The 15,620-nt window shown below is 36.0% G+C and overlaps 1 protein-coding gene across 4 annotated transcripts in view; it reads left to right on the forward strand.

The window, feature by feature from the left end:
- COL21A1 (collagen type XXI alpha 1 chain) overlaps positions 1-15,620 on the forward strand; it is a 198,055-nt gene that overhangs the window by 101,379 nt on the left and 81,056 nt on the right. For all 4 annotated transcript variants that reach the window (XM_030929568.1, XM_030929569.1, XM_030929570.1 and 1 more), the window contains 2 exons: positions 9,324-9,377; positions 9,469-9,522. In XM_030929568.1, coding sequence (XP_030785428.1) covers positions 9,324-9,377; positions 9,469-9,522 — 108 coding nt within the window. The remainder of the gene's footprint in view (positions 1-9,323; positions 9,378-9,468; positions 9,523-15,620) is intronic.

A 15,620-nucleotide genomic window follows, 5' to 3' on the forward strand; every position in this document is an offset into this window, starting at 1 on the left:
TTTACTAAAGCAAAAGCCCAAGCTGGTCATTAGAGAGATCTGAGATTGTTTCTCTTTGCTGAACATAGGTTGCTTTGCTTCTATGGGCCTCAGTTTCTTTGTCTGGAGAGAAGATGGTTCCAGATGAGGCCCAGGTTCTCTCTAATCTGATTATTTTAGGATTCTGTGAAGACCATCATATTGACTAAGAGAGAAGTAGACTAAGCTGTAGAATTCTAGAGATGATTTTCTATATTAATAGGCTCAGGAAGTGAGTTGGGAAAACTGATAGCTCACTGCTACCGATAGACAAAAGAGTGGGTTGGTCACTGGGTCACAGTTCATGATTCAGTTCCCCCCACTCTTTAATGTGCCACTGAGTGAACTAGAGGTGCAGACAGGGGCCAGCCTTCTATTAAACCTCATAGAAATAACAGTCATTACAGATGGGGAATTTCAAAGTTACATGATTGATCAAACCACAAAAATATAAAGTACTAGTTGGGGGAAGGTTAATAGGAAATGAATTTGGATATAGAAGAAAGAGAAGGAAGGGAAGATGGCATGGAGTTCTTTAGGCCATTGTTATGAGTTTGGCTTTCAGTTGAAATGAGCGATGGAGTAACTGGAGTAGAAGACCGATGTGATCTAACTTATTTTTAAAAGAAATTACTTCGACTTCTGGGTTGAGAGTAGATTTTAGGGAGATGAGGGAAAACACAGAAGGAGAAGTCAGGAGGCTCTTGTAATAATCCAGGGGTGAGAGGATGGCAGCTAGGGCCAGAGTGATAGTGGTGAGGTGAAGAGAACTGCTTACATTTTGCGGGTATTTTGAAGTTAGAGCTAACAGAACTTGCTGATCTATTGGATATGGGTTTGAGAGAAAGAGAAAAGCCAAAGGAGATTATGGATTCATGGGAGAATGGAGGAGATAGTATTAAGTGAGGAAAATCAAGAATGTGGTTTTGGCAGTGTTTAAATTTATATGTTAGACATTCAAGTAGAGATTTTAGGTAGGCAGCTCAATATAGAAGTCTGACATTTAGGGTGAATGCTCTTCTTGTGAAGTGTCTTTTCTTGTCCTTTGCCTATTTCCTATAGGAGGGTATATTTCATATGGACAAATAAGATCCTATGCATTAAGAGAATTCTTTGCTATATATGGTGTAAATGTTTCTTCTGACTACTAATTTGGTTTATAATTTTGTTTTTAAGTTTTAGAAATGTAAAATTTCCCCAGAATGTAATGTTTTCTTGTTATTAGTTCTAGTGTTATTTTTCTTTAGCCTTAGATACCTATGTATGTTAATTTAGCTTATTATGATTTTTAATGTCTATTAAGTCTTGATTTCATTGGGAACTTATTTTTGCATTTGAGGTAACATGAAGATCCAAAAAGATTTGGAGAACTTAGAAAATGAGCTATTTACAGTGAAATTCAACTAGAATAAATGTATGGGTCTTACTTGTCTTTGAGATGTTATTTAAGCTTGATGAAAAAGGGATTAATGTATTTAATAGGACTGCCTCAAAGGCTGATGCAATTTTTTTGGCATAGTTTGTAAATGCATAACATCTGCATTGAAAGAGATGACAGCCCTGCCTCTGGAGTGTTAGATTTGGTTTAGAACTCTACACATGAGGGACATGAAGGAACTGGAATTCATTCAGAAGAGTATAACTTGGAGTGGGCGAGATCTCAGAAGACAGCCTGTGAGTGAAGGTTCACGGAACTTCAGGTATAATCCAAACAAGAGATGCTACTTTCTTTTCTTTTCTTTTTCTTTTTTTTTTTTTTTTTTGAGGCGGAGTCTCGCTCTGTCGCCCAGGCTGGAGTGCAGTGGCCGGATCTCAGCTCACTGCAAGCTCCGCCTCCCAGGTTTACGCCATTCTCCTGCCTCAGCCTCCCGAGTAGCTGGGACTACAGGCGCCAGCCACCGCGCCCGGCTAGTTTTTTTTTTTTTTGTATTTTTTTTTTTTTTAGTAGAGACGGGGTTTCACCTTGTTAGCCAGGATGATCTCTATCTCCTGACCTCGTGATCCGCCCGTCTCGGCCTCCCAAAGTGCCAGGATTACAGGCTTGAGCCACCGCGCCCGGCCGAGATGCTACTTTCAAATATTCAAGAATAATGATAGAGAATAGGAGGACGGGGTGGACAAGAAGCACTTAGGTTTGCAGAGTACACTTGTTGAGGGTGAATAATTAAAAAAACAAGTAAGAACTATGAGATAAGCTTGTTTATTATGCTTTCCTTTTTCCAGACCCTTAACTGAACATGGTGCCAGTTGTGGACTCAACAGTTTAAGAGCTGTTGGGAATTTGGGGCTGAGTGCCATGAAGATTAAAGAATTGGAAAATGGGATACAGCTGGTTAAAGGCCAAAGAAATGGCTATTATTTAGCTTGGAGAAGAGAATTACAAGAGATGGCTTAGTTACAAAGTATATGAAATACACTCTAGATAGAACAGTGTCTACCTGAACTCTCACTTCTGTTTGAACTCCTTGAAAAATAGATTTATTTGTTTACTTTATGTGTTCTCTCTCTCTCTGTCTCTTGTCTCACTAATAAGCTAAAATATGAACTATTTACTACAAATGAACTATCCTACACTTGGGCAGTTTATCACTTTTTTAGTTATTTAAAACTATGCCTTCATAAGGCTTTCCAAGGAAAGCTTTAACCCTGGTGAAAAGGCATTGCTGTATGAAATGTGGCTGCCTAAGAGGCTGATAAAAATTTTGGCGTAGTTAGTAGATATATGACATCTGTATTGAAAGAGATGACAGTCCTGCCTATTGGAGTGTTGGATTTGGTTTAGGACTCCACACTTGAGGGGCATGCAGAAACTGGAATTCATTCAGAAGAGTATAACTGGGAGCATTTAAAACTCAGAAGACAGCCTATGAGGGAGGTTTTACTGAACTTTGAGTATAATACAAACAAGAGATACTATTTTCAAATATTCAAGAATGATGCTAGAGAGAAAGAGGACAGGGAGGTAGGCTTGGCGGGGGCTGAATGGTTAGTAAAACAAGTAGGACCCATGAGATGAGCCTGACTAGCTAATTCATTTTTCTTCAACATTCTCCTTTGTGAAAATCATATGTAGATTATTCCGTGTTTATCTCACATGTCTCTTAAATAGATTACTTATATATATATATTATAGATAGTATATACAATAATGTGTGTAGACATGTATACATGTATACACACTAATGTTATTGGTATCCTAAATTCTTCAAAGAATTGGTCAGTGACACATCTAACATCTGTGATTTTAAAGACAGGTTTGTGCATGTGAATGTAGGGCTGTTTCTACTATTAGAGTTCTCGGTTAGTGGTGACTAGTTGAACTCAGTAATTATTAATTTGTTTGCTTATTTATTCTGTCCTCCACTCGGTCATATACCTATACTCGCTGGGTGCTTACTGTATTCCTGGCACTCTTCTAGACTAAGGATGTATAGCAATGAACAAAACAGAAAAAAAAAAAAAAAAAAGCAAAAACAACCCCCAACCTTGTCATTTTGAAGCTCACATTCTATTGGGGAAAAATAGGTAATAAATACACACACAACGTCAGATGGTGTTAAGTACTATGGAAAAAATGTAGCAGGACAGCAAGAGAGGAAATGAGGTGAGCTATTGATTGCCTCTTTTTGAGTATGAAAAGGACAATTACTAGAGATTTATACTGGGAAGTAAGAAGTACTAAAGATGGTTTAAGTTACCTTAAAAAGTTGCACATTCTCCTTTTGAAATAAACTTAGTATAAGTTTAAGTGTAACCTAACTCAGGGAATGAGGCAGTTTACCAAAGTTTAATTAAATTCTTTGAATTTAAGGACCTAGCTCTATCTGGAGAAATTATTCGTCAAAGGTAGGCAAGGTTTTTCATTTATGTGCTTAGCTCAACGGAAATACTGTAGGAAACTGGATGATGTTGCTCTATATTTATCTATCCCCTACTTACCTTTCTCTATATGAGGGAGGATTAGATTTAGGCTAAATCTCATTTATAGTTAATGTAGTTTTCTTTAATTTGAGGTAGAAATAGTTTACTTCACAGTAGCATATAACTTCTCATTGTCCAGTAGAAGTTACTTATGTTAATCCATAATTTTTTAATTTTTTAATATTTTTTATTTTTTAATTTTATTTATTTATTTATTTATTTTTGAGCAACTTAACATTTTGCAACCAATTAAACTCTACTTTCCTCTGGAGTCCCCTCTTAGTCAGTGGTATCATCAGCCACACTCACTGCACAAGCCAGAAACCTACCTCAGCATCATTCCACAACTCCAAATTACTCACCTCCCATAACCCATCATTAGGTTAGACTAAATATACTTTGAGTGGAGTTGGTTGTACCTACCATTCTCAACCCCTTCAGGAACCTCCCACCTGGTCTTCATGTTTTCTCCTGCCTCTTCTAATCCATCCTCCACAGGGCAGCAAGTGATCTTTTCAGAGTACACTCTAATTGTGTGACTCCCTGGTTTATATGACTTTAGTGGCTTGGATAAAGGTCAGAGTCCTTTGTAAGACCCATGAGCTGGGCAGATAACCTCCAGTCTACCATTCTGATATGCTTTTCAGCCTGGTTCCCCTTATTCTCTCTCTTTTGGCTCTGTGGATATGGTACCTCTTTTCCTGATGCATGGCATATAGGAAGAATTCCTCTCAGGCATTGTGCTTCTTTAGTATTCCTTTGTCTCTTAGAAAAACTCCCAACTGCTTGCCCTTCACCTCCCATAGCCTTGCAGTTCTTGCATAGCACTTAGCTCAGGTGTAATTTTACATATGTTAATGGGAAGTGTTAATGAAGTAATCCGAGCAATCAGTAAAAGTATATAAACCACTTGACTAATAGTTGGGTTAGGTAGCAAACTAGTTTCTATATTAGTTATACATAGAATGGCAGAGATTTATGAATTTTCTTGAAATTTAATTGCATAGAGCTATAAAGCTTGCCAACAACTAGAAGATTCCACAGTGGACATTAAAAGTACACACTTGGTTTTTGTTACCTAGTTACGTTGGCTGTGTACCCAAGAGTATCTGTTGGAATTTTGGAAATCTTTGAAGAAAATTATTTAATGGAATAAACTTTAAATCACATTCTTATATTTTTAAAAGGAGGGTGACATCCAAAATTATTTCTTTGGAATGTATTCTTATTTTTAAATTTAGAGTATTTCAAGGAAACTAATATCTCTACCCTCCTCACTACTTTGAAAAAATATATATATTTAGATTGGCAGAATATTTTATGACATGATTAGAAAGGGGCACAGAAGAGTTGGTGACCCTTGCACATTTGGTGATTTTATTTCCTTAATTTCTATTTCAATGCTATACATCTTTCCTGGAGCTTTGTAACTATGAATCATGGAGGAAAATTAAATTGATTCTGTATTCTTTTCTTCAACCCTACAATTTGGCAGTGAGAATATTTTTTTCCTAAAAAAAAAATGACTCATTTATAAAGAAGTTTTCTGTGAACATGGAAAAGACTTAAATACTGTCAGATATCTTGCAGATGGGGGTAGGGTGGGTATTTGGACCTGCTAATAAACGCAAAATGGCAAAATTCATGTTGAACAGTATTAACTAGTCAAAGATCATAGGAAAGTTACAGTTCTGAAATGAGACATGAAATGTGTGTTCTGAAAAATAAGAACTCAGTAAGGTATATAAACAGATTATTTTTTCCTGTTTTAAGGCATTTTCCTTTCTTTAAGGTTGACGCTGCTATGAGTCAACCAATGTTTTATTTCTTTTTCCTCTTGGAAATTGTTCTGTGTTGTAATATTCCCCCTTTTAACCTTTATTTTCCTGGTTTTTAGTCCAAAATTTGTTTTTCTGAATTTCATTCTATTTTTTTCTGGTGTTTTGCCCTAGGATTCCCCCAGTTTGGATGTCGTTTGGTTTTCTTTATTTTGTTACTAAGCATGTTTCCTGTAGCTTCTAAAACAACATTTGAATTTCTTTCTGCAATTAGTATTTTAAGAATGCATCTAATTGTAACCTTAAAAATATACATATCACAACATTCTCAAATTGTGAGAAGCACTTATTATTCCTATATTGTAATTCCTCCAAAGATATAACAAAGAGAGCCATTATAAAATACGCTGAGGCCTTGTTTGCATGTTTAGCATTAGGTCTGTCTAATGTTGGAAAAGAGTCAAATCATAAAGATGATGACTGGACCTGCCATTCCCAATGTACTAATGGTGGCTAATAAGGCTGTCTAGTAACATTCTGCAGAAGTGTTCTTGTGGTTTTGTACAATAGTCATTGAGTCTGAAGAAAAGAAAGAAACTCACATTTATTGAGTTCCTAACGTCTGCCAGAATTTTCACATGTGACTCCATTTGTTTCTTTTCAAAAGTGAAGTGGATAATAATACCAGTTTATGGTAAGACACTAAGCCTTTACTAGGCAAAGTGACTTAGCCAACATCTCATAGAAAGTAAAAGGAAGAGCAAAAATTCAGCGCAAGGTCTTTTCCAATTTCAAATTCATCGTCTTTCCACTTCACTGTGTTGCCTCCCAGGATTTGGGGATTGATGACTCTGCCTGAGGTCACATAATGAGTCAGAGGTAAGCTGGGAACACAGTTAGGGCATCTCCATGTTGTTTTAATCTGTTAAAATGCAATGTGTCCTCTATAACAAACACCACATCAACTTCTTCAAAGAGGAGAGGCAGCACAGCAGCAGTTGATCTTTTATGAAAGATTAATTTTCCTAAAAAAGTAGTAAGGCAGATATGACATTTGGCTTAACTTTCAAAAAACTGTAAAAGAAAAATAATTTGTTAAATGTGAACTTTGCAGAGGATCAACCATTTTTATCAATAGCCAACTTCCATGGTAACTTTCTTTTGAGGAATTTTATGAACATTCCTTTCCTCTGGGCACTCAGAATTCTAAACAATTTAAAAATAGTCTTGCAAAATGGATTTCTTTGAATCAGATGAGTCAATCTACAAGGATCAGATCTGACCCACCATGAAGCACTTTCTAATAGAGAATGTTCCCGCTGGCTCTATCAACTTACTAGCTTTGTAACTTTGGGCATATTACTTAACTTCTGTGCCTTAGTTTCCTCATCTGAAAAAAAGATAATTTAGAACCTACATTAAAAAGTGATTGTAAGGAGGAAAGTGAATTCTAGATTTGTAAATTGCTAGCAGTGACAGAATTGAGAGTGAATTCTAGGCCTATCTGATTCCAAAGTGGCTGAGGGAAGGAGATTCAATGATAACTAGAGTAGTAGACATATAGGGCTGAGCAAATTCTATGTAGATTGAATTTCTTCTTACTTTTGAGTAATTTCGAGAACAGGAAACATGCGATTACTAAACATTTCAATTTTCTACTGAAAGGTGCACAAACATAACATGATTCCTTGGAGAAGGAGATTTTTTTTTTTTAACACATTCGTGTATAGAGTTGGTGACTTTAAATTATTCCAGTGTTTTTTCAACAGAATTGTACCAGACAATGTGTTCAATGCCAAAAATACAGAAATGAATTAAACCTGGTCTTTGATCTCAAGGGGGCTCATAATCCAGTGACGGAAACAGTGCTAGTCTAGAGAGTAGATGATGGGTTGGAAAAATGCACGTTGTTTTGTCTGGAGTATGGAGAGGTTGATAATCAGACTCATTGTTTCCTGGTGAAGTGCAATGGTTAAGGATTGGGCAAAGAGACGCAAGAAAAAAGTTTGTATCTGAGAAGTAATGGAGAAATCATAACAATATATTCTATGAGAACTGAATAGAGTATGAAGAAAAGATGATGGTTGGTGATAAAAAAAATTGTATAGTCAGCTGGGTGCGGTGGCTCACACCTGTGATCCCAGCACTTTGGGAGGCTGAGGCGGATCATGAGGTCAGGAGATCGACACCATCCTGGCTAACATGGTGAAATCCCATCTCTACTAAAAATACAAAAAATTAACTGGGTGTGGTGGCGGATGCCTGTAGTCCCAACTACAAGGGAGGCTGAGGCAGGAGAATGGCGTGAACCCGGGAGGCGGAGCTTGCAGTGAGCCGAGATCACTCCACTGCACTCTAGCCTGGGCAACAGAGTGAGACTCCATCTCAAAAAACAAACAAACAAACAAAAAAATTGTATAGTCATTGTCATTCTGGAAGTAACTGAGAAGGCAATTTACACAATAGAAAATGTAAAGGCATGTAAAAGGAGAAAAAAATAAGACTGATCTTTCAGAGACAACTCATTACTAGAGGTAGCAAAGAATATTATAAAGGGTATTTAAAAATGTGAATAGAAAAACGGAATTATGATGTCTCTAACATTACAGTTAAAAATGTATTGACAGGTGAGTGGATGAATATGAAAGACCAGTGCAGATACCCATGAATAGCCGCATAGAAATGAAGCTTTTAGATTTATGAATGAAGATGTAATTGGAAACATTAATGAGATCTGTGTTAACATAGTTGACAATGGAGACTGGTATCCAAACAATAAGATCTAAGAAAAATGGAATCTGAATACAGAATATGAGAAAGATGGAATTTGATAGTGGTTATTATGTTTGTAGGTGCCAGGTGGTCTGTTAATCTGACAATCAGCCCTAAGAAACCTAGATAAATGTTTAGGACCTACAAGTTAATTTGGAGACTTTAGCTGCCATGTGCTAAACGAGCAATAAATAGTTCAACTCTGTCTAAACAAATTGCGCTATTTTACCAAAGTTCCAGTTTTTGAGGAGGGATGTCTAAGAAGCAGTGGGGATGAGAATGACTTCTCTCATCCCCCTCCCCTAAGCAAACAGCCCAGCCTTGGGGGACTATGGGGGATACGTCATAACCACCTTCTTACATTTAACATCAGCAGCTTTCTAAAATGAGTAAAGATTGAAGAATAATATTAATCAAGGGTTATTAATTTATTCTAGAGATTAACTCAGATGGTCATTAATTAGGTGGTTTATAAATACACATTTGTCTAATCCTCCAATCTCTTGAAGTGTTTTTCTCTTGGATATGTTGAATATATTTCTAATAAATCCAGTACATTTCTTAAGAAATTGTGAACATTAACTCTCCTCTTAATTTAAGATTTTCTAAATATTTTTATTAATTTACAAATATTTAGGACCCTATATACTTTTTAAAGGATTTCGTAAAGATCGAAGGGTATGAATTCCTTATTAAGCATTTAACACTTTATTATTTTGGAGTTGTCTGTAAGTGAAGTTTTAGGCATGAGAAATGAGATGAGTGAATTCTGAAATGAAGAACTTCTCGGTAAATATGAAATATTAATGTTTTTCTTTTTTAATTGTTCTTTAGGGATATCAGGGAATTGCAGGGACACCAGGTGTTCCAGGATCTCCAGGAATACAAGTATGTGATCCACTTCTATACATCTTATAAATTTTATTTTTAGTAAACTAAAACCGATAATTAACAAAATTTTATTTTGTGGTTAATTTAGGGAGCTCGAGGACTACCGGGTTATAAAGGAGAACCAGGGCGAGATGGTGACAAGGTAAACACACACAAAAATGCAGTCAACGGTATTAGTCCCTCAAAGATAAAGGATGTTAGCTATGATGGTTTCCATTCAGTAGTCTTTATCTTGGTGAATTCTAAGATTTGTGGGCTCAGAAGTTTGTCAGTGGCTATTAGCCAATAAAGCTTAGAGAAGGCTTTATCACTGGATAAAAGAAGTTATCACTGACTACTATCAAATGAAACAGACATTGGCATTGCCCTATGCCATGTTCTCTCTCTGTGATTAAGCTCCACAGGGAGTTACCTTCTTAGAGGAGTGAGTTATGTGAAAGAAATATGTTATTATGTTAACTCCAGATAGCCCAATACCCAAGGGACCATCTCCACAATAGGTATCTATCTGGCATGTGGCCTATTGGCTCAGCCTTAATGGACTTCACCCTTAAGGCTTCAGTGAATACAGATAACATTTCTATTATTGACTCTTTACAACTCTGAGATTCGCCAAGCTTCCTATGAAGTGTATGTTGATTAAATATGCTAGTACTTTCCCATGGATCCAGTCAGCACCTACTGGTTCTGGTGGCTGGTCCATGATCAAGATGCCCAGTTGTATTTGCTCAGATCCCCATGCTGATTTGTTAGGTTAATTCTTAAAGTACAATCTTATTTTCAAAGTCTTTGAAGGCAGTTTGCCGTTTGCCCATGATAAAAACCTACAATGATTTTCTAACTGTCATCCTTGCAAAATTCTTGCTTTGTTAGAATTTACACAAGTGTTAATAATGTGCAGTGTTCACATCTGAAACACTGATCTAGACTGTATCCATTTTATGAGTATATGGCTGCTTATGTTGGTTACATAAAATTATAGCTGTTAAAAGTACCATCTCAAGTCTGATGGATCTGTTCCTTTCAAACTGTTTGATGTGGAGCAAGTTACTTAATGTCTCTGAATCTTATTTTCTTCATTTACATAATGGGAATTTTTAATAGGTTTAGTGTGTGGGTTAAATGAGATAATACATGAAAACTACACTGTATGGTTTCTGGAACAGGGTTTCTCTTAAATAAGTGGTTCTTTTTGTGGTTCTGTTTTACTTATCAGTTAGCATGGTTGTAGTTGCGATGTAGCATAGGTTGGGCTGGCATTGGGTCATGAGCAAGTCATGGGTGAGAGCAGTCATCAGGGCAGATAGAACAGTTAGTTACTGGAAAAGAGGCAGAGAAAAAATTGTATGACTAAAGGCAGAGTTATAGGGAGAATTAGAGGAGGTAAAGCAGAAGAAATAGTTGGTATAAATACCAAAGAAGAAGTGTAAAATCCTCTTTTCTACTAAGTGGCCCTGGGCCTCTATAAGACTTTTAGCCACTAAACAATCTCTGCCAGTTTTAAATGATAGAGGAATCTATAGAGAGAGTAGGGAGGAGGCCAGGCCACAGGCATGGGACGTATCTTATAGAGTCATGCTCTGGAAATATCACAGGAAACAGTCTGACCTTCTTCAGGTGAAGGGAGATTGATTGCACTGGCAGGGCGGGGACACATGTTCTAAGGAGACCATGTGCCAGCCACCTCACCTGCCTTCTAGTCTACTGGATCATGGTTATCTATCTTCTCAGAAATAGCCTGGTATGGGGGACAAATGTATGAAATATATATGTTTGAATGAATGAATAAATATATTATTTTCCCCTTTAGTTGAGTGTTTTAATTTATATTTGACAGAAAAAAATGTATATATTTTCCATGTACACTTTTTTAAAGTATATATACATTGTGGAATGACTAAATCTAGCCAATTAACATATATATAACTTGACATAGTTGTTACCATTTTTGTGGTGAGAACACTACATCCACTCTCTTAGCATTTTTTAATAATACAGTAATCATAATACAATAATATGTAACACAATAATTAACCATAGTCACCATACTGTACAAAAGTACTCTTGAACTTATTCCTCATATCAAACTTCAATTTTGTATCCTTTGATCAATGTCTTCCCAGTCCCCATCCTCCCATCCACCCCAGCCTCTGGTAATTACCCCTCTACTTTCTATTTCTATGAGATCACGTTTTTTAGATTCCACATATAAGTGAGATGTTATGGTATTTGTCTTTCTGTGCCTGACTTATTTCGCTCAACATGGCATAAGTATACATATGTAACAAACCTGCACGTTATGCACATGTACCCTAGAACTTAAAGTATAATAAAAAACAAAAAAACAAAAAAAAAATAATGTCTTCCAGGTTCATTCATGTTGTTGAAAATGACAGGATTTCCTTCTTTTTTTATAGCTGAATAGTATTCCATTGTGTATAAATACCACAATTTCTTTTATCCATTCATCCATTGGCAGAACTTAGGTTGAGGCCATGTCCAGGCTACTGTGAATAGTGCTGCAATAAAATGGGAGTGCGGGTATCTCTCCAATATACTGATTTCATTCTTTAGTTGAGTTTTACACACTTAACATAAAAAGGGGGATTTCTTTTGTACATCTTAAAATAATTGAACTAAATTTTTGTGGGAATAAATGTTCCTTATTTTAAAATAAAAGAATAACAGTAATTCTATTAGTGGCATCTTATGCTAACTGCCCTATTGTTTTGGGTCATTGTGTTATCTTTTAAATATAGGTCTGTAAATTTTACAACGTCATACATTCTACTGGATAAGATAAATAAGACGTATATTTATGCAAGGTCTCTGTTTTCAGACCAGTCATGGATTTTATTCAGAGTTGACTGTTTTCTGAAGTTCACTGTTGGGGTTAAACTCTGATTTGACATAGTCATTGTGGGTCTAAAATCACCACGTGCTACCTTCCAAGTTTCCGCCTCACATTCCATGTGGCTTCCGAGAGTTTTTTGCCCAGAGCTGAAATAATTTAGTAAGTTAATTGAAGGTTTTCCCTTGATTATTCCTTTATAACCTGGTTCCTTGATTTTTGGAAATGAGGGGTTAAAAAACATACCCCTGAGGTGACTTCGACTTGTGGCAGTGCTGGATAATTTTCTGGGCATCATGCAGTGGCCTTTGGAAGATTGTTCCACACAATACTGTTCCCCATTAGGAGATTTTCCCAGAATAATTTCCATTTTGTGGATTTTCTCCGAAGACTCCTACAGTAGGAATTTCCACTTAAGATAATTGAAATTAGATGTGCTTTCTTGCTGACTTTAACATTTGTTCTTCACATATCACACAATAGAATATATATAGATTTTGCAGGATTTTTTTTCCTGAATTTACAAAATCAAAAGGAATACTTACTCAGCAAATAGTCTTCAGTTGGTGACTCATTTTATTACATGCTTTAAAGCTATTCTTTGAAATCTAAAAAATACTTTAAATGCTTTAAAATACTTCCTCAATATTAAAAAACTAATATATTTAAATTGAATGGAGAACTATTTTTTTGTTAAAACTCACATTAGGCTATGCTGGTTAATTGATATGTATTTGTGAATTTTCAAATTGAGTATGAAACTTTTCTATGGCAAATTCAAGTTTACAGATGTAGGAAGTATAAGTAATTTATTTTTTAACCTATCCAGACTCTGTACAAACTCATTACTTGACTTTTCTGGGCTTAAGAAATAAAGCATCATAATTGCATCTAGGGTATTACTGGAAAAACTATAGATTTTCTTTGTTAGTACATTCAACTTTTAAGTGGTCCCTTCAAAGCCTCACTTTCCCATTGTCCTCAGCATCCAGACTGGAGCCTCATATGGTGGGTAAGACTTCCCTACCTGAAGAAAGTTCCTTACTTCTGGGCCTCCAACATCAAAAAACCTAAGTGGTTTTACAGTGATTTCTGTTATAGAGTCAGTCATAACCAAGGAACTCCAATATGTATTTTGAGAGAACACGGGTCAAAAAACTTAAAAATGTTAGAGATAACAAGTTAAAACTTACTATGTTAGTGGTGTTACTTCTTTCAGTGTTCCTGAAGACCAAAGAAACAAAAATTACCAAAACAGGGAGAGTCTACCCATATGATTTTCTGATAACACCATGCCCAAACGTGTGTGTGTGTGTGTGTGTGTGTGTGTGTGTGTGTGTGTGTGTGCATGTGTACATGTGTATGAGATTTGGGGCTTTAAAGCAGTTACAGACCATAGATTATAGACTTAGTTCTGAATTCAGACTGCTTATCTCCCAAGTCACACTTCTTAATCTCTTTAAACCTGATTTTTATCATCTAGAAAGTGGAAGCCATAGTATTACTTACTGCATAGGCTTTTTGTGAAGATTAAATGAGGGCATGCATGTTGTTGGCCTAAATTAACTGCTATCAATTGGTGATGATAGTGATGATGATCATCTGATGATGATGATGATTTGTTATTAGGGTCACCATTCTGCTGATTAATTAAGGCAAAATTTTTGGAAATATCTTTGAGTTTTCCTTTATCCTTCCTCTCTCTGTTGAAGTGCTGCATCTGAAACAATCAGACAGAAATTCCCTAAATGTCTTCCCACTATGTCTACCCTCCTGCCCATATATGTACCTATATTCTGCCTTTCCTTCTCTTATTATGGGCGAAGTGTCCATGTGGAGTCCACAGGCCTCCTTTTGCACTCTGGATCCCATCTTTCTCCATTGCTCTCTGTTATTAACTAGCCCTTCTCTTCTGTGTCATTGGTTATTTTCTTTTCTGGTTAAATTTTCCCCATAGCCTAAAGGATGATCCATTTGAAACCACCCAAACCTCCCCCACTTCCTTTACCACACAGCTTCCTTTAGCTACCAGGCCATTTCCCTGTTTCTTATTGTAGTACAAGTGCTCCAAAAGGTTTGCCTTTATTCCCTGTACATTTTCACTCCCATTTCTCTCTCTGACCCACTCTAACAGGACTTCCATCCCAACCTTCTGCTGCATATTTAGATCACCAGTCTTCCATCTTTGAAATCCAGTAGTCAGTATTTTTCAATTATTTCTTCTTGTCTTGTTGTATGTCTCTATAGCATTTGACATTGTTGACTATTCCTTCCTTCTTGGGACAGTTTCTTCTCTTGGCTTCTGGGATACTGCATGCTCCTAGATTTTTCCTTGTCATCACTAGTTACCTTTTCGTGTTTTCTCATTGGCTCTTTCTCTTCCTCTTCCACACATTCTCTAAATGTTGGGTGCCTCCAGGATTCAGCCCTGTCCTCTTCCCCTTCCTCATTAAGAGATTTTATTATTGTAATATTAAGAAGTATAAACATATATGGGTATAAATGTATATATAAAATATATGTGCATATATTTTATAATTACAGTAATAATTATTGATATGATTGATTACTATAGTAAATAATAAGAATATTAAATACAGACATACACATATGCACAATCTCTTTTCCAAAAAATATTTGGCTTCGTCTGAATCTGGAGAAACTTGGAGTTGTTACAATCAGGGGTTTTCAGAAAACAAATATCTCTACTTTTTATAGAAGTGGTGGTACTATTAGGTTGGTGCAAAAGTAATTGCGATTTTTGCCATTACTTTCAATGGCAAAAACTGCAATTTCCTTTAAAAAAAAAAATCCTTAGAGGATTTTCTCCCCAAGCAGCAGTAGCTCTGCCCTCCCTAAGTATTCTCTGATATTAGGCATTGTTGAGTGTCCTTCCTGTACACATGGTGCTGACTTATGTGTGCTCAGGTTTTAACTAATTATGTGACTGTGTTTGCAATCTTGATTATCTCCTGATCTTTCAACCTTTTTTCTTTTAAAGCTATATAATGGATTTAACATCTTAGTTTATTATGAAGAACCATTAATTCCATGTCTTGCCTTATTTATTGGCTGTTATTCCTCTTCTGTCCTTTTTTCCCCTTTTTTTCTACTGGTATTATTAAGGAAACTTAAAACTTTTATTGAATTTTTGTAGAATGCTTTATATTTTGTTGGTTCTAAACTCGATTTTTATCTTCTCTTTAGATATCTTCTGTTGTATGGTCATTGAGAAACTACTGCAGAGACTCAGTAGTAGAAGTTCGGAAATCTATTTCTTTTGTAGGCATGAGTAGTTCAATGGTAATCCCAAACCTCAAATGGAATCCCCATCACTGTGTTAAAGAGAGGAATTATTTTAGTAGATTAAAATAGTTTCCCATAAGTCA

The sequence above is a fragment of the Rhinopithecus roxellana genome, chromosome 4, assembly GCF_007565055.1.
Source record: "Rhinopithecus roxellana isolate Shanxi Qingling chromosome 4, ASM756505v1, whole genome shotgun sequence".
Taxonomy (NCBI): Eukaryota; Metazoa; Chordata; class Mammalia; order Primates; family Cercopithecidae; genus Rhinopithecus; species Rhinopithecus roxellana.